The 21422-nt window shown below is 45.5% G+C and overlaps 6 protein-coding genes across 7 annotated transcripts; 5 read left to right on the top strand and 1 right to left on the bottom strand.

Annotated features, from left to right (window-relative positions):
- The first annotated feature begins 286 nt into the window (after positions 1–286).
- On the top strand, positions 287–6283 carry LOC120451421 (NADP-dependent malic enzyme). Of its 2 annotated transcripts, none has more exons than XM_039635094.2 (7): positions 287–527; positions 2890–3064; positions 3136–4185; positions 4246–4398; positions 4464–4758; positions 4850–4978; positions 5048–6283. In XM_039635094.2, exons 1-7 carry the CDS (start codon positions 511–513, stop codon positions 5080–5082), a joined length of 1854 nt encoding a protein of 617 aa, XP_039491028.1. In that variant the 5' UTR covers positions 287–510; the 3' UTR covers positions 5083–6283. The 2 variants fall into 2 exon arrangements, with proteins under 2 accessions (XP_039491028.1, XP_039491027.1); XM_039635093.2 differs by having other exon boundaries at positions 4850–5014; positions 5827–6283.
- Positions 6284–6641: 358 nt separating this feature from the next.
- On the top strand, positions 6642–8579 carry LOC120451422 (serine protease grass). The gene is made up of 6 exons (XM_039635095.2): positions 6642–6809; positions 6893–7065; positions 7451–7664; positions 7723–7771; positions 7822–8015; positions 8079–8579. The coding sequence occupies exons 1-6, from the start codon at positions 6734–6736 to the stop codon at positions 8501–8503; spliced, it is 1131 nt and encodes a 376-aa protein (XP_039491029.1). The 5' UTR covers positions 6642–6733; the 3' UTR covers positions 8504–8579.
- A 1464-nt stretch (positions 8580–10043) lies between these two features.
- LOC120453702 (serine protease grass) lies at positions 10044–11872 on the top strand. Its single transcript, XM_039638524.2, has 4 exons — positions 10044–10279; positions 10338–10498; positions 10658–10986; positions 11142–11872. Exons 1-4 carry the CDS (start codon positions 10216–10218, stop codon positions 11746–11748), a joined length of 1161 nt encoding a protein of 386 aa, XP_039494458.1. The 5' UTR covers positions 10044–10215; the 3' UTR covers positions 11749–11872.
- A 1095-nt stretch (positions 11873–12967) lies between these two features.
- LOC120454298 (degenerin del-1) lies at positions 12968–14630 on the top strand. The gene is made up of 7 exons (XM_039639494.2): positions 12968–13005; positions 13062–13175; positions 13223–13439; positions 13500–13948; positions 14006–14212; positions 14301–14407; positions 14467–14630. Exons 1-7 carry the CDS (start codon positions 12968–12970, stop codon positions 14628–14630), a joined length of 1296 nt encoding a protein of 431 aa, XP_039495428.1.
- LOC120453721 (serine palmitoyltransferase small subunit B) lies at positions 14568–15102 on the bottom strand. The gene is made up of 2 exons (XM_039638549.2): positions 14943–15102; positions 14568–14885 (listed from the first exon to the last, which is right to left on the bottom strand). Exons 1-2 carry the CDS (start codon positions 15037–15039, stop codon positions 14728–14730), a joined length of 255 nt encoding a protein of 84 aa, XP_039494483.1. The 5' UTR covers positions 15040–15102; the 3' UTR covers positions 14568–14727.
- A 90-nt stretch (positions 15103–15192) lies between these two features.
- LOC120453720 (DNA repair protein RAD51 homolog 3) lies at positions 15193–16606 on the top strand. The gene is made up of 6 exons (XM_039638548.1): positions 15193–15318; positions 15376–15597; positions 15680–15786; positions 15847–16004; positions 16176–16304; positions 16362–16606. The coding sequence occupies exons 1-6, from the start codon at positions 15299–15301 to the stop codon at positions 16536–16538; spliced, it is 813 nt and encodes a 270-aa protein (XP_039494482.1). The 5' UTR covers positions 15193–15298; the 3' UTR covers positions 16539–16606.
- The last annotated feature ends 4816 nt before the right edge of the window (positions 16607–21422 follow it).

The following is a 21422-nucleotide window of genomic DNA, read 5'->3' as shown; positions in this document are numbered from 1 at the left end:
CTACCTCTATTGGTAAGTACTTTATGATGTAAATGTAGCTAACACAATTGTAAGCCCATTTGGAATACGCATATGCATTTACAACTCTAACTACTTCCAATTTAGCCAAACTTCGAAGGTGAACTAAACTTTAGGCTTGCAGGTTCGCTTCCACGCTGTTTGTCCGTTAAAAGGGTCGCGTCCGCACTGACCGCTAGCGGAGCTCCGCACCCTGCACTCGCTCAGCGCATCTGCCATTTTCTAGTCCCATTTAAGTTTCGCGGAGGTTTTCGCGTCGCCTGGTCACTAGTGTCGATTTTGTAAGTTGTTGGGGAGGGTTAAAACCCGCGCGCAGAGCTATAATTTTATTCCTGAAAAATCGTCGTTGGCTCTGACCGCGTCACACTGTAAAGCAAACGTACGCACCCGAAAGTATTAGCTCTTTGTATCTGGACAAGTGTCAAACGGATCTGCCTGACACAAGAGCACGAATATTAGCAAGCCAACGGAAAGCAATTAAACGAAATAAAAATGTTCTCACGACCCAGGTAAGCTTTTTTTTTTCGCGAGTTTCGGTTTTTTGCAAGGACTCTCGAAGGATTTGTTAGTGTGTGTGAAGGCGCGCATTATGTAAGAATTCGCGATGCGGGAGGAGCAACTGCCCCAGCTGGTAGCCCAGTGACCTAGTCACTCGGATCAGACGAGCAGCCGCCAAGGCGTCCGTATATATGTACACTATATTCCTATTCCCATTTCTCTTTCTCAACGCTTCCTCCTTTTGCGCAGCTTTCGTTTTCACTGGGGAAACCCTGTGTGTGCGAGCGAGAGGCATTCCGATTGGGAATCGCACATGGCCTGGCATTGACCCTTCATTTTCCCTCCCTTTTCCGCACTGGCTGGTCCCGTTAGGCGAACAGCTGTTTTCAGAATTTTCACTTTTCCCTTGCAGTTGCATAAGCGTTTTCGAACTTGCATGCCTTCCTTTTTTTGGCTGCCAAACAAGAAACAGCTGAAAAAATCAATGGGCTGCAGTGAGCGAAACGGGGGGTGCCACCTATCATAGGTATATGTGCTTTATTTTCGTTGTTCTTCGCATGAAGAATAGGCATATTTTGAGTAAATTTCCTATGATTCATAATTGGATAAGAAGTACAAATACACAAAGAGATCGAGATCTCTTATTCTTTGGCAGTTTTCTAAGAAAAACAGCTTATGGAAATTTTCGAATAATACTTTTCCAATCGACAAAAATTTATTTCCTGTGTAGCGAAAACGCAACACCTTCAATACCATGGACATGGACATTGTATATTCGAAAGATGGTCTGGCGGAATTCTAAATTTAGTGGCATATACCGAAAAAATGTGTGTTTTGTTTCGCCGTTGTCAGCGTTTTTCGTTGCCAAGTTCATCAAAAATGTTTTCAGCTGGCCCGCTATCTTGCCTCTCGCTCCCACACGTTAGCCGCAAACCGTTAGCCAGAAATGCGGCTAGCAAAAAGAAAGACGTAAAGAGTTTAATGAACCTGGCCAACTTCAGCTTCCAGTCGTATTCATAGGAATATTCGTAGGCCTTTTTGGGGCCCTAAAAATAATTTTTGGTAGTCGCGCGCTCACTTGAAGATAAAGGGTATCACTCGAAATGGTTTACGACACGCATTTATTCCGTGTATTTGGCTCAGATATGCGAAATGGTTTAGCACTCAACGTGGTGGGGCTCATGTGAGTGCCATTCAAATAAATGGAAAAAACTGACGAATGATAGCTGGCGTTACCTAAACGATAATTATCAGCCCAAAGTGCTCGCCTTTTGTCGGCGCAAGGGATCTAGGTGTTTCCAGCCCGGCGCACGTCACTAACCGGTTCCAACTTGACCAAAATCCAGACTCCTATTCCGATACCAACCCACTGCCACTTCCATACCCATTCCCCACGAGCATGATGCCATCAATGAACCGCAAACACAAATTAGTCACACGCCTCTTTCCCGTCATTTGCCCCTCTCGTAATTAGCACCATACAGTGAAACTAGAAGCTAGCAAAACATAACAGCAGCGGTCACAATTATAGCACCCAATTCCCTTACCGGTGTCGAGTGATTTATGATCTTCCTTGGCTACCTCAAACAGTTACAGTGTTTCGTAACCACAACCTGTTTTTAATTAATTGATCAAGTAAGTTCGGGTCCATAATTTATTTTTGTAAACCCATCACAACGTGTAGTAAGTTTTGCAATCTTATCTTGGGGCATTACGCTTCAGGAACAGAAAAACATTTTCAAGTTCAATGATCCAATTGATTTTGTAATTCATTAAATTGATACGCGCACAAGAAAGTTCCCAGAAAATTAGCTACTTTAGTTGTTCGTCATAAAAATAATCAAATAATGTGCTTCAGTCCAAGCGGTAGAAACAAACTTAACTTGGAGTTTTTAAATATTTGTTTACCAATGAGAGGATGTAAACCCTTAAAAAGTAAAGCAGGAATTTCTCTATATTATACATTATATTTTATATCTAATAATGAACTTTATTAGGTGCTAATTTTGTGGCCATGGCTGTGCATAGATTTTTATCGTGATGTTGCCAGGCCATCCATCCCCTCTTATCGCTGGCGCTTTGGATTCCGGGGGACAGCTGTAAACAATGCGGCTTAGTTTCCTTCTTTTTTGCTTTTCATTTTATATTTTGGCGTGCCCAGAGCGCGGTGATAAACAAAAAGCAGCTGACGTCGACCTTGGACATGGCTTTTTTATACCATAAATATGTGTGTTTGTTGTGGATGGACAGGGGGCCCCCCACTGGCCATGTCAAGATTATCAGTGGGCCCACCTCAAAGTCAAGGGTTCCCAGGGGGTTCTCCAATTGCCGCGCTGATAAATGATTCACGTAATGCACTTTTGCAATTCGCAGCTTATGTGGAACTGTGAGCAAATTTTGCCGATGCAGCACATCAGCAACAGGAAAGACTACGGTGGCAGCGGCAACAGTTCCCACCGCTCGACACTATCATGAGGTGGTGGGCGATATCATCTGCCCGTCTCAGGTGCGCGGCATAGATCACATCCGTGATCCACGACTCAACAAGGTAAGCAGCGCTAAATCAATTGTGCAGTACTTAAGTTTTGTGTTAACTATATAAAATGCTTATTTTTGTAGGGCCTGGCCTTTACCCTGGAGGAGCGCCAGACTCTGGGCATCCACGGACTGCAGCCGGCGCGTTTCAAGACGCAGGAGGAGCAGCTGCAGCTCTGCAAGATCGCCGTGAACCGGTACACAGAGCCGCTGAACAAGTACCTCTACCTGAGCGATCTGTACGATCGCAATGAGCGTCTGTTCTTCCGCTTCCTGTCGGAGAACATCGAGGATCTGATGCCCATTGTGTACACGCCCACAGTGGGTTTGGCCTGCCAGCGTTTCGGTCTGATCTACAGGCGTCCTCATGGTCTGTTCATCACGTACAACGATCGCGGACACATCTTTGATGTGATGAAGAACTGGCCGGAGCCGAATGTGCGTGCCATCTGTGTGACGGATGGTGAGCGCATCCTGGGACTGGGAGATTTGGGCGCTTGCGGCATGGGCATTCCCGTGGGCAAGCTGGCCTTGTACACGGCTCTGGCCGGAATCAAGCCCCATCAGTGCCTGCCAATTGTGGTGGATGTAGGCACCAACAACATCGATCTGCTGGAGGATCCCCTGTACGTGGGTCTGCGTCAGAAGCGTGTGGTTGGTCGGGAGTACGACGACTTCATTGATGAGTTTATGGAGGCCGTGGTACAGCGCTATGGCCAGAACACTCTGATCCAGTTCGAGGACTTTGGCAACCACAATGCATTTAGGTTCCTGGACAAGTACCGCAACACCTACTGCACCTTCAACGACGACATCCAGGGAACCGCTTCCGTGGCCGTAGCTGGACTCTATGCCTCCAAGCGCATTACTGGTAAGTCCTTCAAGGACTACACCTTCCTGTTCGCAGGAGCCGGTGAGGCCGCCATCGGCATCGCCGATCTCACCGTCAAGGCCATGGTGCAAGACGGTGTGCCCATCGAGGAGGCTTACAACAGAATTTACATGGTCGACATTGATGGTCTGTTGACCAAGAGTCGCAAGGTGGGCAACCTGGATGGCCACAAAATCAACTACGCCAAGGACATCAATCCGATGTCAGATCTCGCCGAGATTGTCGCCACCATCAAGCCCAGTGTATGTATTAAGAAGTGGTATTTCTGAAAGAACTTTAGCTTATCTTAAACTAATCAACAGGTGCTTATTGGTGCCTCGGCTGCTGCCGGCATTTTCACACCGGAGATCCTGCGCACCATGGCGGATAACAACGAGAGGCCCGTGGTGTTCGCCTTGTCCAATCCCACCAGCAAGGCTGAATGCACTGCCGAAGATGCTTACAAGCACACGGATGTGAGTCATTTTAATTAAAAAATGTATTGACAAACTAATTTCAATGAAATCATTTAAATGCACAGGCTCGCGTGATCTTCTCGTCGGGCTCTCCCTTCCCGCCGGTCCAGATCGGTGACAAGACCTTCTACCCGGGCCAGGGCAACAACGCCTACATCTTCCCAGGTGTTGGCTTGGGCGTGATCTGCACGGGTACTCACCACATACCCGACGAAATGTTCCTCATCGCCGCCCAGGAGTTGGCCAACTTTGTGGAGCCCAGCGACATTGAGCGCGGCTCGCTGTATCCTCCGCTGTCGAGCATCCGCAACGTGTCCATGAACATTGCCGTTGGCGTGACCAAATGTGCCTACGATAGAGGTAAGTTAGCACTCCCTCTTAGGAAAAAAGAAACCTGAAGGCAACACAGCCAATAGAAGCGAAAATATGACTCATTTGGTTTGTTTTGTAGGCTTGGCATCCACCTACCCTGAGCCACAGGACAAGCGCAAGTGGCTGGAGAACCAACTGTACAACTTCAACTACGAGAGCTCGATGCCCGCTTCCTGGGTTTGGCCGCGGATGCCCTACATTAAGACTCGTGATTTAGTGCCCACAAAACTCTATGGAAAACAAAGTGAAAATTAATTTCTTTCTTATTTTATTCTAGGCGAAGAAAGCCCGCTCATTGCCGCCATCAAATAAAATAGCATTAATGCGTTCAACTGGTTGATGGCACCGTTCTGTTTTGCATCTAACACACTCTACTACTTCCAAGCGTACACCATCAGCACCAAGCAACAAAACAACCAACCGACTACTAACTACCCTAGACTAGATAAATTTCCAGTGCTCACTCTTTTTTAATGTTTGTCGATCGATCCGTTGGCACCAACAGTCAAACTCAGACGTAACTAAAAAATTATTAAAATGTTAATAATATAATTAGATCATTCAACAAACTGCAGAGTCAACGGATCGGTTTTTAAATGTATTTTCAAATTGTTTATAGTATTATGTATGTATGCGATTGTTTTATATCTGTAAAAATTATGATGTTATTAATTTTGTGATACCAAAACGAACGATACCAAACGACAATGACTGTGACGGTGACTACGCCTCCGAAAAAGCAATTACGCAGTATTCTATCCTATCACTATACTATCTGTATTTAATCTGTGCTATGTTTATGGTTTGCTGTAACAATTTAAACACCCGATTGGCTTCGCAATTCCATTCCTCGCCGCTTGCCATAACTATCTTGCATTCTCAGTGTAACCCAGCTTTCGATATGATCTGCTCTGTCTAATACTACTAACTCTGACGGCGGCATCAAGCGAGCTCTGAATCTATAATTATTTATCAAATTCACGCTTAATCACCCACCCGAAATTCGACAATTGATTGATTTATCTATTGCTATATGCTCCTTTCGTTCACACACAGAGAGCGAGGAAGTAATGTAAATTATCGAAACCCCCTACAAACCGACCGCCTAGAACAATTGGCTAGACAGCAGAGCTAACTGCTTCGAGAACTGGTGAGAACAACCCAAACAACCAAACAACCAACCAACCATCCAACTGATTCCACATGTAAAACAACTTAATTCGCTGCCGTTAACCTACAACTATCTAAGTTAGAACATTATGCTTTCTATCGATTAGTTCCCTTATATCTGTAGATATATTCGAGCGATGATTATGTTTGTTGTTGAGCCATGTCTGATATTTATTAACGCAATTAAGCAGCTTTGTTATAATTTATTGTTAAAAGGTCGAGCTAATGTATCAATAACTAGAAACCCCTACCCCTTATGATCGATTGGACCGATTCAGCCCTTGTACCACTGACTAGATGATGATGATGTGCGATAAACAATAAAACGAAAACACAAGTTAAACACTCACTATTCAACTCAATGGGATCCTTTATGCCAAGTACTAGCTGGATTTCTCTTGTGATCTTGAAGCCCCTTTGTTTTCAGAGCTTTTGAGAGAGATTCAAGTTTCTCTAGGCAAGAGAATGAGAGGCTTGGGATCGCATTTGATTAACTCGTTTTGTTATTGTCTCGGGAAGTGTAAACAAAACAGAATATTTTGATATTCCCATAAATTGTTAATTGTATTCCGGATCACTGGGGGAAGAGATGATGCGACAGATGTCTCAAAAATTGAGAGATTAAAGCTCTGATTTAAACTCGATTCGGTTCTCTCAAACCGAACTGCTGGAGGTATAAAACGCAATTTCTCAGCTTGTTATCTCCCAGTCGAGCTTGAAACGTCTGTTTGCCCAGACATCCACGTCACACTACTACAGGTTCCGATCAGTCCAGATCAGCGATTCCAGCGAGATGATAGCCAGCAGCCTCGCCGTCTTATATGGCATTGCCATCGTCTCGTCGATGGGCATGCAATCTGCCCGAGCAGGTTAGGGGAATTCTCCGAATCCGAATTCGTATCCGCGTCGTTGGGATGCTAATGCTAATATTGGTGTACATTGCATGGGTCAGACTACGCCGACGACTGCACCACACCGGATGGCGATCAGGGTCAGTGCATGCCCTTCTCCTCCTGCCGCAGCATCGAGCAGCGGCTGACGGAAGTCCACAAATCCGGACAGAAAGTGCCAGCCGACTACACCAGCTATCTGCAGAAGGCTTCCTGCGGCGAGTTCAATGGAGTGGTGAGTGCAGAACGATGGGTTAATACCCATTGCCATAGAGAAGCAAAGGTCAATGTGGCATTATCAAAGCAAATAAATCAAAACACTGTCAACATCATCTTCTGTATCAGCTTTTGTATAATGGAATCCTAGAAAAATCCCCTTCGCAAACGCACTGATTATATTTAAAACTAATTGAATGGCAAACAATTATGTTATTCAACAAAACTCATTCATATTTACAAAGATATAGAGCAAACCTCATTGATATTCACATGCAGTAGGCAACTTAATCAGTGGCAAACTATAATTAAACTAATTCCTGGTAATTTATAATTTCCATATAAACTAGGTCTTTACTCGAACCACTAATTACTGATTAATTTTAATGACGTCTCTTCTGCAGCGTCACTTCTGCTGCCCCTCAGCCAACATTCAGCACAACTCCAAGGTGATGAGCCTGTTTAAGGACGAAAACTTCGACTGCGGCAACTTCCTCAGCCAGCGGGTGGCCAATGGCTACGAGGTGAAGCTCTCCTCCAGACCCTGGATGACCCTGCTCCGTTACCAGCAGTTTGGAGAGTCCAGGTTCCTGTGCGGCGGTGCCATGATCTCCGAGCGTAGGTGTTCCACCCATACAATGTGATTTGAACTTGTATTTAATGTATACTACTATAGGCTACATCCTCACCGCTGCTCACTGTGTCCACGGCCTCCAGAATGATCTGTGAGTATACTAAGCCCAAAGCACTCCTGTCTTAATCTTAATTTTCATAGCTATGAGATCCGCCTGGGCGAGCACCGCATCTCCACGGAGGAGGATTGCCGGCAGCAGGGACGCAAGAAGAAGTGTGCCCCGCCAGTTGTGGATGTGGGCATTGAGAAGTATCTGGTGCATGAGAAGTACGATTCGCGTCACATCATGAATGACATCGCTTTGCTCAAGCTGAACAGGAGCATTCCATTCCAGAGTAAGCCAAGTCAAGTGAATCCCCATCTCCACATCCATAACTTATTATACAATCTCTATGCAGAGCACATCAAGCCCATTTGCCTGCCCATCACGGATGAGCTGAAGGAGAAGGCGGATCAGATAAGCACCTACTTCGTGACCGGCTGGGGCACCACCGAGAACGGCTCCTCCTCGGACGTGCTGCTCCAGGCGAATGTGCCGCTCCAGCCCCGCTCCGCCTGTTCCCAGGCCTACCGCAGGGCAGTGCCGCTCAGCCAACTCTGCGTGGGCGGCGGTGACTTGCAGGACTCCTGCAAGGGCGACTCCGGCGGTCCACTCCAGGCACCCGCCCAGTACTTGGGCGAGTATGCCCCGAAAATGGTCGAGTTCGGAATCGTTAGCCAGGGTGTGGTCACCTGCGGACAGGTTAGCCTGCCCGGCCTGTACACGAATGTTGGCGAGTACGTGCAATGGATCACGGACACCATGGCCAGTAATGGCCTGTGAGGAGCATCGGCATTTCTTAGAGTGTGCCTTAGTATTAAGTCGAACCCAATAATATATTAAACACATATTTGTAAACTCATACAACAACTTTGCGGTTTTATTCGAAATGTGGTTTGCATAAAATTACACCTTAAAGGGTAAATGAGATTAGGAATTCGATTTGTGGCTTAAAACACCACATACCCTGTGGATTTGGAAGCATTATTGATTAAGTGAAAAGCTTTCCTACTCTTTTTTCCCCAACAACTTCAATTACTTGCGAATGAATCATAAATACATCTTATTACTATCAAATGAATAAACAAAGCCTGGCTCAGACAGGTGAATACAATTTCACATTTTCTATGAATATTAACAATCAGAATTATTGTGTAATAGACGTGTGACTAATATCGCTTAAGTCTCAAGTGATAGCCAAGTATATTGTATGTTGCCTAGGGGCCAATCGTCTATGGGGAAAATAAGTACCTATTGAGTTATTAATCAACCGCGATAATTAAGCTAATATATGCGTTCACTCGAATGACCAGACCCTCCAACGAACTTTCAGATAAGCTGATTGGACTACAGTTTATGTTTCTTCACGGGATAACTTATAGTCAGGTGCTGGGTTATTAGGAGTAGGAAGTTTATGAGAACCAGAGTTTCCGACCTGTCCCAAGTGACGTGCGTTCTAAACTTAGCAGGATTTTTATCGCAAACCGCAAATTTTGGGGGGATTTTTTTTCACGCATGGCGCATTTAGAGATCTTACCCGCGATGCTGGGAATTTCTGTTCTGGAAATTCCATGTTACACATCGGTCTCATGTGCCAAAGAACGGGTTTCGATATGGCTATGGCGACGACCTGCACCATGGGCGTAGCCAGGTGAATGGGGGAATTGGAGAGCATACTAATTGAGCAAAAAAGTACCGCCTCTAATGGCCGTCTACCCCACCTGTTGAACTTCACCGACGCGTGCCAGTCCCCGCGACTGCATCGGCAGTCTCCAGTCGGAGAATCTCAGATTTCGATGGGGGCAGAGATCCAGCCACTTGGATCGACCAGCTGCGAATGGGAGAGCCCTCTAATCGCAAGGGGGTTTCCTGGAATTTAATCGCTTTTCCCACGCTCCACGATCCAAGTGCCACTATCGCTTTTCGTACCATAAGTGATGATTGCAATTTTCAATCGTTGTTATGCTATGTTCTGTGATTGTAAAAATACTAGGTATATTAACAATATTGAACATATGTTACAAGCAAAACGTATACTATCCACTTAATTAGGTAATAATATTGTAGAGAGTGTAATTTTATAGTATTGTACTACAGACCCACGACACTATCTCAATAAGGTAGCTAGTATCTGAAACTAGTAGTTCTCCGGCTCTGAACGGCATGCGCTTGATCTGGTGGAAGTGCCGCAAAACCTGTATCAACGATCTGGGGTTGCGCTCAGCTATTGATCATTAATGCTGTCTGGATTGGATTGGATTGGATTGGCGCTTCCCACAGCACGCGAATCCGAGCTACAAAAGCTCGGCACACGACGATCTGCGGTTCATTACAAGTTCATCTGTTCAGCGCGCACGTTGGAGAACTCTATCGTGACCGGGAACGAGACATCGAAGAGTAAAAGCATCTGCATCCGGACTTGAGACAGGTTTTTAACTGCAGCAGGAAGACCTCCCACTTTGATTACGGATTATTGAACATAGCAATCAGTCAGGATGCTGTCTACGGCGATTGGACTTGGACTCCTCTTGTGCATCTTGCCCCAGCTGGTCATCAGCCGTAAGTTTACACGAAGATCTATCCCACGGATGATGTTTACCCATCCATTGACTTGCAGAGAGCAGTTGCGTCACTGCGGCCCAAGGAGCCGGTCAGTGCATCCGATACCAGGAGTGCCCCTTCGTGCAGAAGATCATCGGGCTCTACGGACGAGATATTCCACGGAAAATCCACAACCAAATCAGTCAGATGCAGTGCAGGAGCACCACAAACACAAGGGTAAGTTTGAATTATTTCAAAAAATATATCAGATAACTGCGAAAGTAAATGGAAAACTATTTGATTTTAAGAGTAAAGAAAAGAAGATCCATTAAAACCTTCATTTTACGGCTTTTGAGAATATCTTTCTAATGATCGGACTTGAATTTATGTTTGTAGGACTTCCATCTTTGCTGCCCCAACGAGGCGTCTCCTCAGTCCTCCTCATACAATCAACCCTCCCAGACGAAGGTGATCCGATCGCAGGGTGGAAATCTGAACCGGTACGATCGCCAGGGTCTGCAGCTGCTGAACTCGGTGACCAACTGCGGCAACAAGGGCAACCCCAAGGTCAGCGGTGGCAAGACGGCCAAGCCGGGCGACTTTCCCTGGGTGGCCCTGCTCAAGTACCAGATCAACGATCCGCGTCCCTTCCGCTGCGGCGGCAGCCTCATCAGCGAGCGCCACATCCTGACCGCCGCCCACTGCATCATCAATCAGCCCGAAGTGTAAGTTCCACCCTCTAATTTCATCCGCAAACGATTTCATCACGATCAAATTATCTAAGATGATTGTAAATCAAATTGATAGCCATTATTTAATAATTGGTTCAACATCTACTGCTGATGACTAATCTGTGTGGAAATGGTATTTCTGTTTCTAGAATCGCAGTGCGCCTGGGCGAACATGACCTGGATTCGGAGGAGGACTGCCACTATTTGGGCGGCACAAACCGCGTGTGCATTCCGCCCTACGAGGAGTACGGCATTGAGCATATTAGTGTGCATCCCAACTACGTGCACGGCAAGATCAGCCATGACGTGGCCATCATCAAGCTGGATCGCGTGGTCAAGGAGAAATCTCACATCAAGCCCGTCTGCCTGCCCATCGACCAGAAGTCCCAGGCGCTGGACTTCGATCAGAGCTTCTTTGTCGCCGGCTGGGGCGGCACCGAGAAGGAGACCATCGCCACCAAGCTCCAGCAGGCATTGATCACCAGGAAGAGTCTGGACGAGTGCCGGCAGTACTACAACAAGGGTGAGGTGACTGACAACCACATCTGTGCCACGGGTACCGGCATCAAGCACACCTGCCAGGGAGATTCCGGCGGCCCAGTGTTCTTCAAGCACCGATTCAAGAACACCTACCGTGTAGTCCAGTACGGCGTGGTCTCCTACGGCGGACGGCTGTGCGGTCAGAACCAGAACCAGCCAGGTGTCTTCGCCAGCGTCATCGACATGCTGCCCTGGATCACGCAGAACCTTCAGTAGTGCCACCCCACGATACTCTTCTTCCTCAAGACACCAACTTATTTATATCCGTAGTCTTAAGCGTTCTTGCCACAGGAATATCTAGCTTTGTAAATTATTTTAATAAATAATATTAGCAGCAATACTTGAAATACCAATTTTTATCTTGGGAAACTAAAGGATAATTTCACATTGGGCTTTAATTGGAAGCAGAGGCCTTAAAGAAATCATATCCTTTCTAAATAAACCCAAGTCTATATTGTCTATTTAGAGTATATGAGTACAATAACCATGATATTTTTACGAAAGCGAACTATATTTTTAAGTTAAGCAACTAAAATGGTGTTCAAGATTATAGATAGTTATAAAGGCTATGGGATGTAGTAGTGTTTAATGTAGTTATTTTCAAAACAATCCTGACCACTAACTTTTGCCACAAAAGGACTAGGTTAAGTTTGTTAGATTCCGCAGGGTTTTGGTTTCTTAAAACTGAAATCTTAAGATGGAAAATTGTGAGTCACTCTTAAAAAATTTGTTTAAATCCATGATGTACCATGCAACGCCTGTTCCCAACGAAACTCACTGGTGCATGAACTGCTCCACTGACTCATAGCTTTTCCTATGGTTTGAGCATAGCTTTAGTTTTCCGACTAATTTCGATATTTACATCACAGATTCCTCAACTTCGTCGTCATTGCCATGGATAACGGTCTAAAATACCACTTATTTCAATATCATTAATCTTTCGAAGAGTAATCATTCTATAAGAACGTGATTTCTCAGAAGTTATATATAATAACTGCTATAAACTGCGACTTTTGATCGAAAACTGAGTCATCAATAATGGTAATGACGTTGGTATGCTATAATTTTGCGGTTAGACGCTGCATTTAAAATCCATTTAAGATATGTACATACGTGTACCTAAGATCTTGTCTCCGAATCCGTTTGCAAACTAAATTTATATATAGCTCCGTGTTAATAGTGAGTAATACCTAAAAGTGCAATATGATTTATGCTTTTAAGGATATCCATTTAAATAATTGTCTGGGGCGACTGTTTTATGTGAGCTCTAACATTGAACTAAATCCGAGCCAATAAAACTGGGTAGTTATTTTGATGTAGGCCAAAGCGGAAACAATGGATAGATAGCCATCATGCAGCCTATTGTTACCAAAAGCTCGTGGCCAAAAAGAAAATTTGGTCAAACAGTTTCCTTTTCGCAGCTGAATAGTTCACAATGCGCAGTAGCCGCTTCCACGGAATTATTCTGAAAATGTAACTTGCTATATGTGATCCATATACTTCCCACACAAGCCTGGTTTCCATTGCAGGATTCTCTACTTGGTGACCTTTTACCACACGCTGCCCTTCTTTGCGAATGTCTCCGTGTCGCTGCTCAACAGCTACCTCGCCTCGTCGGTTTCATTCAATCTGGATACCATATAGTGAGTTCAAATGGCACAAATTATACCTCCTAACTTAGATTGTCTAGTTTGAATTGGAACTCCACTTTCCCGGCCATCACCGTATGCGAGATATATAATGCCGAGCGGATTTGGGATCTGAGTGATTCACACTTTGGCGTGGAGCACGATATGCACGTGGATGATTTCATTTCGGAAATTGTTTTCTATCGAGGGGTCTGCAGCAGCTGCGAGGATTGCTCCAAGATGCGATGTCCCTCCAACTTCACCCACCTTGTGGACGTGGTGCGTTTAGTGGCCTAGTCTGCTGTACTTACTCCTAGCTATATCCGCGAATCCTTGCAGTTTCGCACCAAGTGCCATCAGCTGCTGGTGAATTGTACCTATCTGAACAAGCTGTTCGACTGCTGCGATCAGTTTCTGCCCCTGCCCACGGAGTATGGACTGTGCTTCTCCTTCAACTCGCATCAGGCGCGCAAAGTGTCGCATGTCCAGTTTACCAACAACCGGATGACGGGACCGGGTCATCTAAGCTTCCATGCCGCCGCCGACATTCAGCTTTACGTGCATGCCCCAGTCGATGTGCCCTATCAGTTTTCCGAGGGCATGATACGGGAAACGGTGCTGCTGGGTCACTACAAGGAGCTGATCTTGAACGTGATCGAGGTGCACAACGACGAGAGTGTCCAGGATCTAAGCATGGAGCACCGACGATGTCGCTATGGCCATGAGCATGTGCCGGAGCGAATGGGAATCTACGACTTCTACAGCTACTCCGGCTGCGTGGTGGAATGGTAATATTTTGCACACTTATTTAATATAATTGATTTCATATATTGAATAATTTATAGTACTGTGCTGCTCCAACTGGACAACTGCAACTGCACCAGTCACTTTATGGCCATTCCCGGCCAGAATTACCTGCCCGCCTGTGACTACCGCGGCCTGATCTGCCTGACCCGGATCCGCGACAAGATCATGACGGAGCGCAAGTCCTGCGAGTGCATGAGCTCCTGCGAGGAGCCGGAGTACAACATTATCTACAACTCGGCTGATGAGTAAGCATATTGCGGAAGTTTCATTTAAGCAGTTTGAGAGGTCAAATAAGTAAGTGGGTCACTTAAAAATGTAACTTTTAACTCCTAGGGATGATGAAGCCTCCGATGAAGTGTCGGAAATCCGAGTGGCGTTGGTTGAGCTGCCAACACAACGATATGTACGTCGTGTGACTAAGACAATCCTGGATTTCTTGAGTAAGCTAACCCATCCGTATCAATCTCTATTAGTTTTTAACTCGAGACCGCCGTTTCAGTTTCCCTGGGAGGACTGGTTGGCCTGTTCTTCAACACATCCGCTCTGCGAATCGTGGAGACCATTGTTATCTGTCTGCGGTACAGAAAAACGATTGTGCAGTGGGTTAAGCGGTTATTTCTTGGCACAGTTCAATATTTACAGATCTTAGACCAGTCGACGTAAATCACAATAATATCATAAGCTTTAAATCATAGTTGTCTTTCTATAGGGAGTATGCGTGTACCGGATGCACTTGTACGTGATATGGGTAGTGTGGAGCTCAGCTCCGTGCCATCTTTTGTGCCACATAGGCGGCATTGTCCGGGGAATTGCGCCAGTTGGGCGGCGTGACGAACTGCATCAGGGTTTGCATGTAGTTTGGCAGATACATAAAGCTGGAGAAGAGCACCAGGAACAGCATAACCAGAAAGAATCCATCTGAGGAGTGATAATCCGGATTAGCAATTGGATTTGACTCGCAATTTTGATACTTACTGATCAGCTTCTTCTCCCAGGGCTCAAGCATATTGACGCACGTCACCAGTTCGTACTGGCGGTAGGCGTGGCTGGCCAATTGTTTTAAATTCAGCATTTTGTATGACTAAAGTCCAATAAATTCGCGTCGCAGGAAATAAAGTTGTAAACAAAAAACATATGATTTTCGGCGTAGCCAGACTTTATAAAACTTGAAGTTCTGTAGCAGCCAGCCCTTGACCGTCAACTAACGTAGCAGTGAATGTTAAGTCATAACAGTGCTGTAAAACCATATGGCGCGGTTGTTTTGATTATTTGTGAGCACAACGTTTGTTTTTAGTGTTTTAAAATAAATTAAGCCCACACAGGAGCTTATTATGAACCATCAACTTGTGCGGTAAGTGTCAGCAAGTACAGCACTCTTTGAATCCATATAAACTCTGCGACTTTCAAGGGTTTGTGAGCCCTCGCAACCAGAAGCAATTGAAAGAAGACCATCCGTGTCCCATGAAAACCGTGAAATATTTAATAAATCCTGCTGGGACATCTCACAAAGTGGCACAAACAAGATCCTGACGGGCAACAAAGCCCTGGACACTCATTTCGGAGGTGGAATATCCTTGGGTCACCTCGTCGAACTGATCGGCAATTCAGGCACGGGAAAAACGCAAATGTGGTACGTTATTAACTATTACATTCTTAAATATTAGTTAACAATGTTATGTATTTATTTGATATACATATGTATTTTTTGATAGCTTGCAACTTTGCCTAAATGTACAAATTCCCAAGGCAGCTGGCGGATTGGAAGGCAGCGCATTATTTATAGACACCAATCAGGATTTCCATCCCGACAGATTACAGGGTTAGTTAATGAAGTAAACTATATATTCGTCTGGCGAACTTAAATATAATTTTTTTCTAGAACTAGCTTTGAAACTGCAAAGACAGTATGCTCATAAAGTTCCAGAATTTACGGCTCACAAAATGCTGCAGAAAGTCTACCATGTGAAGTGCCACAAACTGCATCAACTGATGGCCACAGTTCTCAGTTGCCACAGACATCTTGCCGAACATCCATATGTAATATTAGTTATTAGAATATTTAATTATAACTTTTTCCTCACGATCACAAAATATTTTCCTTGTCCCTACCCAACATCACAAAAAATCCATACATCTGCCAGACCAATTTGTATTTATCTTTGATTGAAAGGCATTTCTGTAACTTAAAAAACCCGACTGTCTCCTTAGATTAAGCTGATTGTAATCGACTCCCTGGCTTTTACCCTGCGAATGCTTGAGGATGGCGCCCAGCGTTACGAGATGCTTCTGGAACTGCACGAAAGCATGCGGAGATTACAATGTCAACACGAATTGGTCGTAAGTCCTCACAATCGATCAATTTTCCATTCCTTTCAAAATCCCTTCCACCGGCAGTGGGTCTTCACCAATGTGCTCACGCATCGCTACGTCAGGAAAAAGTTCCAAGTGGAGCCCGCCTTGGGGGATCTGCATTCGCACTTGATCAACGAGCGCATCTGGTTTGCGAGCAGCTCTGAGCTTCACCTGGGCAAGTCGTGGAGGACGAGTAGATTAATTAAGGAGCCTGAATGAGGCTAACTTTTACTTTTGTATCGATTTAAAACATTAAGTAGAAATAGGTCCTTAAGGTTTCTATATAAGTTTTAGAATTTCCGTTAAAAATAAAATAATGTTGTTTTTCTTTAAATAAAAATAAGTTTATTGAGGGATAAGGATCAAAACATTATCACAGAAAAGAGGAGAAGCTGCAGCATTGGCCAACGGCATCCTTAACCACTTGCCATGATTCGCATTGGCATAGAAAACGGATCCGCAACTAGCGCACACCCAGCCAGCTGCTGAGCACTTGCTAAAAGCTCCTCCGGTCAGCTCCACTCCACTCCACGACGACCCCGATGCCTATCGATGGCGCAGCTCCAGATTGACAGGCGAGCAACGCCTGATTTATGCGCGCGGCACAGGAATGTGGCAAAGTGTAAAAAGTGTTTACACATACGAACGGCGACACCCAAACCAGACCGCCGATCTCTAGCCCGCGGCCTTTTGATTATACACGCAGAAAAAGTAAAATTTCATTTTATAATTAGTTATCTATTTAAATAATTTTAAATTAAATGTTTAGTGCTTTCTGTGTAAGGACCAATGTCCTAGTCCTTAAGATTAAAATAGAAAACTGAAACACATTATTTTTTGCAGTGCATTCGCCAGGCGAACATGGAGCTCCGGGCAGCAGCTAGTCACGCATATGCAGCGACAACTAATTCAATTTCCACTTGCCAGAAGGAGGCGGCTGTTTAGCCGAGTGTGCACGCCTAATTGGTAATGCGATCGGCTTTATTGAGGCGCTGGAGTCGAAGCAGCACTTGTGGCTATAGCTCTACCCATATAGCTTAGTCTCTGGATCTGAATCGGTGGATGTGACTGGGCCTGGTGTCTGCTGCATGCTGCCTGCTGCCTGCCTCCTGGTGGAGCTTGCTGGTGCAGTCACAGGCTATCGCTGTCGCTCAGCGCAAATCCCATTACGTGCGATCCGTTTCGAGCCATAAACATGTAACAGCTGCAGTGGAGCTCCCCTCCCAGTTTCCACCGATCCCACCCGATCCTAGCCGAGTTTCCTGGCTTCCAGCGGCGCAACTTGTCGCTCGAACTTAATTGCCTCGGTTGCGCTTATGACTTTCGTGTGCAATGCATCCTCATCCTCATCCACATCCACATTCACAACTCCGCTCTGTGACTGCAGCATTAGAAAGTAACTTCAGCCGGCGGAAAGCTATAGCTATCAACATCGGGCTCGCATCGTCTTCGTCGTCAACGCGGAGTTGCTGGCGCTATTTTCGACACCGCCTGGCCCGCCATAAATTTCCAACGGCCCTGTAATGCACTTGGGCCTCAAATCTAGAAATGGTCTGACTGAGCCCGTGGCACGGAAAAAAGTTTGTGATCGGAAAAACAGTTTAGGTTCAGTACAAAACTTTACAGATAAAGATTTGGTATAGGTTTAATTTTGAAATCATTTAAAGGCAACGGTAAGCTTGGTATTTGTATTACTATACATATCACTACCTAATATAGTATTTAATACATAATTTTAACTTCTAAGTTTGAGCAAAGTAAATAATGTTTTTTCGTGTGGGTAATTTACCAAGCTGGCAAGTTGAAAGTCCATTTCCCATTTTCCATTTCGTACGGGTTTCAATTAAAACAAAAAGCAAAAAGCCAACAAACATTCCGAGCTAGCGAGCATGGCCTGGCAATTTGGCCACGACCTCGTGCACCGGCAAAGTTCAGGCCCAGAGTGGCTAATTCCGCAACACCGCGCCGCCCCGATGGCAGCGTCCGATAGCCAGAGCCACGGCCACAAGCTGCGGCTCCAGGAGGCAGGCGCTGCTCCACTCTGGCCGTGAGATAATCAAATGTTGGCCAAAAAGGATTGCACTCACTGCCGCCGCCGCCGCCGCCTGGCTTATTGTTCTGAGAAATTGTTATTAATTGAGTTGTACGTTGCACCTGGCAAGCTTCGATTTGGAAAGCGCTCCACTACTTCTCGATTGCTATCTGCCCATCGGCCCAGTGGGTGGCCCTTTAGCATCGGCCATTGACATAGTAAATGGTTCGGCTTAGCTCATTTGCCCAATTTAATTTGGCCTGGCCATCAATTTTTAGCCAGGAGAGCAGCCGCGATCTCGTCTCATTTGCATGCCCGTAATTTATGCCCATCAATTAGCTGATTAATTTATTTGGCGTGGAGCAAGAGCTTCGGAGCATCATGCCCAAAACGCTTGTCTAATTAGACAAATGCGCTACATTAATGTCGCCTCTGACATTTATAAAGCGTGGTTCTGCCGCAGTTGGGTGATTTTTCACTGGTTTTCTGGCTCCTCTTTCTTAGTTGCGGGGCTTCAGGGGGCTTGGTAAATCAATTAATGGCCGCCTAAGAGGGGTTAAATGGCCACTGGGATTAGATCCTAATGTTTTGACATTCAAATCGAATTTGTCATTTTAATTGTGATATTCTGGTAAAGGTTCCTGTAGCTAAGATAATAAACAGATTGGTTAAATACCTTAAATATCGTTTTAAAAAGCGTGTCCTAAACTTGTTCAGCAGCTAAGTAAATAAACGACTCACTATATAGCCTCATAAAATTCGATTTATTTTTGTAAAGATATTTCTTTGATGGTAGATCTTTTCTTACGACTTTCACTCGGACGTTTCCCAGGTCTATTAGCCAATCAATTCCCCACCTAAATTAGTTTATAATGCAGCTTATAAATGCCACTTGTCCAGCAAGACACGGATGTGCCTGGATCTTGATCCAGTCGCAGCGTGTTTCTCAGCGGCAATCTTCGCCTGCCACTGGCGCAGGGGAAATGAAAATATTTTAATTAAAACACAAACTAAACGTTTACTGCTGGCGATGTTATCCATAGCATTTCATACAAATAACAACGACAAGTCTAACCTGGCTACCAGTCGGCGGTTGTGGTTTGCAACTTCTCCAGGAGCTCTGTGCTTTTGCTGCTGCTGCTGTTGCTGCTGCTGCGTGCAACAAATACGGCAAAAGTTGCATGTAACAGCAGCAACATGTGTCGCACAGCGCCTATTTGAATATATATCAAATCAGTTTCAGATAATTTTCTATAACAGCTCGACACACAGGCAAATGGTCGAAACATTTGTACGAGTTCGTTGTCTAAGTCTTTCGTTTTGCTAGCCATGTTGCTGCTGGAGTTGCTGCTACTGCCGCTGCCTGCGAGTGCATATTTTACGCGCTGCATTGTGGCAAACGGATCGGGCTACGAAATTAAGTTGTTTTGCATAAAAGCGCCATAAAAAGGCGCAGCCGCAGCCGCAGCCGCAGCAGAGGCAGAGGCAGCAATTGTGATTAGAACGACACGACAGGCACGACATGCGACATATGAGACGATGCATTTGCTGCAGTGGCAGTTGCTGATGTCGCTGCTGCATTTGCCTTTCCTGCGTCCTTACATACATATATGGCCAGCAATTGTTGGTCGGTCGAAAATTGGCGGCTCAACACGAGCGACGTATGTCATCAAATGGCACTGCCATTAGCGATCGCCAAAAGACATCCTCGAGTGGTTCGAGTGGTTTCGAGTGGATCGCGTCGGTGGCAGCTTCCTGCGGCTAGTAGTAGTAGGCAAATGCTAGGTACCCAGCTCCTGTGAACCCCTGTGGAACAGCGGCAAACTATTATCAATTTAAGTTGGCTAATTGGTTTCAAATTTATGGACCTGTATTTGATATTTATGTCGTCTACGAGAGCTGTGTGCCCCGCAATTTCGCCTGTCTGCCGGCAGCCGAGTGGCCCTGGCTATATGGTTGTTTCGATCCGATGCGATCCGCAGCGACCGTCGCTGCCTTGGCATGCTGCAAACAACGTAATTGGCTTTCAATTTGCTGCAAATTGTTGCAACAGCCACGACAACGGCGCAAAGAGCCAAGAGCCAACCGAGAAACATATTTAGATTATAGACGGATAAAGTTTATGTACGTTCTGTTCTGGCTGGGCAACTTCACTTTAGCTCGAGGACTGGCCCGCTGGCCGACGTTTCCTTCTGCTGCTGCCTGTTGGCCTCCGTCCACCATAATTCCAATGAGTTATATGCCCATCATGTGCGCTCCTTGGCCCTTCAAAGTCGAAAACGTATCGCGCGTTAATTAAAAAAAACAGCAACAACCCCACCGAAACATCAGCGGAGCGCTTGGCAGCACAAATAATACAGAAAAAAAGCGCCAAAAATGCCGCTAAAATTTCGCTCGGCTGCGGCGGTTCGAAAAGGGCGGCTACCAAAGTCCAGGCCTTGGACAGTACTGTTCAATAACTAAATAAAACACTTTAGCCGCCGTACACTGGAAAAGGCATTTTCTGCTTCATTAACAACACACTCATACTCCAGAACCCGGCCATTTCGTTTTGTTCGAGCCGAGTTTACCGCTGACGAAATTTACGCACGTTGTGGTAAAAAAAAAAAAAAAAGCCAGCCACCTCTGCAGTATCTGTTTTTGAATCCACAAGACTTCGGGCCTTGATCATCCGCTGAGCTTAGTTTTGTGTGTTTCGCCCGGCTCTTTTTGGTATTTTAATTAGAAACCGAACAACGCAAAATGCATTGCTCGCTGTTTGCTGTTTGCTGGTCGATTTCGATTTCTTTCCTCCTGGCCTTCTGATCTGTTTCGCCGGTCTCTCCATTTGTGTCCCGATCCTGTCCTCCGATTCGAACCGTTGTAGTGCCCAACTTGCATTTGGTTTTCACATTCAATTAGCGCATATTTCAAATGCGATCGCCGCCATCCCAGCCGAACATATTTCTGTTCGATTCAGACGAGTCCAAATGACAGGAAACGATGCTGCTGGAAAAAAGAGTCCAGCAGTCCAGAGCTGCCTTATATCATAAGATAAAAGGTCTTAAGGTATGATTGCCAAGTCTTATAAA

The sequence above is a fragment of the Drosophila santomea genome, chromosome 3R (genome assembly GCF_016746245.2).
Source record: "Drosophila santomea strain STO CAGO 1482 chromosome 3R, Prin_Dsan_1.1, whole genome shotgun sequence".
Classification (NCBI taxonomy): domain Eukaryota; kingdom Metazoa; phylum Arthropoda; class Insecta; order Diptera; family Drosophilidae; genus Drosophila; species Drosophila santomea.
The sequence above is the reverse complement of the archived record's forward strand: the minus strand, read 5'-3'. Positions and strand labels throughout refer to the sequence as shown.

What these genes read in the sequence shown, in the direction of transcription:
- LOC120451421 (XM_039635093.2), top strand. An exon ending in TCGCCACCATCAAGCCCAGT is followed by an intron (nt 4,186 to 4,245) that starts GTATGTATTAAG and finishes ACTAATCAACAG; the next exon opens with GTGCTTATTGGTGCCTCGGC. An exon ending in CAAATGTGCCTACGATAGAG is followed by an intron (nt 4,759 to 4,849) that starts GTAAGTTAGCAC and finishes TTTGTTTTGTAG; the next exon opens with GCTTGGCATCCACCTACCCT.
- LOC120451422 (XM_039635095.2), top strand. Translation starts at nt 6,734, where the DNA reads ATGATAGCCAGCAGCCTCGCCGTCTTATATGGCATTGCCATCGTCTCG. An exon ending in GCGGCGAGTTCAATGGAGTG is followed by an intron (nt 7,066 to 7,450) that starts GTGAGTGCAGAA and finishes TCTCTTCTGCAG; the next exon opens with CGTCACTTCTGCTGCCCCTC. An exon ending in CGGTGCCATGATCTCCGAGC is followed by an intron (nt 7,665 to 7,722) that starts GTAGGTGTTCCA and finishes ATACTACTATAG; the next exon opens with GCTACATCCTCACCGCTGCT.
- LOC120453702 (XM_039638524.2), top strand. Translation starts at nt 10,216, where the DNA reads ATGCTGTCTACGGCGATTGGACTTGGACTCCTCTTGTGCATCTTGCCC. An exon ending in GGAGCACCACAAACACAAGG is followed by an intron (nt 10,499 to 10,657) that starts GTAAGTTTGAAT and finishes TTATGTTTGTAG; the next exon opens with GACTTCCATCTTTGCTGCCC. An exon ending in ATCATCAATCAGCCCGAAGT is followed by an intron (nt 10,987 to 11,141) that starts GTAAGTTCCACC and finishes TTCTGTTTCTAG; the next exon opens with AATCGCAGTGCGCCTGGGCG.
- LOC120454298 (XM_039639494.2), top strand. Translation starts at nt 12,968, where the DNA reads ATGCGCAGTAGCCGCTTCCACGGAATTATTCTGAAAAT. An exon ending in ATCTACAACTCGGCTGATGA is followed by an intron (nt 14,213 to 14,300) that starts GTAAGCATATTG and finishes TTTAACTCCTAG; the next exon opens with GGATGATGAAGCCTCCGATG. An exon ending in GACAATCCTGGATTTCTTGA is followed by an intron (nt 14,408 to 14,466) that starts GTAAGCTAACCC and finishes CCGCCGTTTCAG; the next exon opens with TTTCCCTGGGAGGACTGGTT.
- LOC120453721 (XM_039638549.2), bottom strand. Translation starts at nt 15,039, where the DNA reads ATGCTGAATTTAAAACAATTGGCCAGCCACGCCTACCGCCAGTACGAA. An exon ending in CTGGGAGAAGAAGCTGATCA is followed by an intron (nt 14,886 to 14,942) that starts GTAAGTATCAAA and finishes ATCACTCCTCAG; the next exon opens with ATGGATTCTTTCTGGTTATG.
- LOC120453720 (XM_039638548.1), top strand. Translation starts at nt 15,299, where the DNA reads ATGAACCATCAACTTGTGCG. An exon ending in ACGGGAAAAACGCAAATGTG is followed by an intron (nt 15,598 to 15,679) that starts GTACGTTATTAA and finishes ATTTTTTGATAG; the next exon opens with CTTGCAACTTTGCCTAAATG. An exon ending in AATGTCAACACGAATTGGTC is followed by an intron (nt 16,305 to 16,361) that starts GTAAGTCCTCAC and finishes TTCCACCGGCAG; the next exon opens with TGGGTCTTCACCAATGTGCT.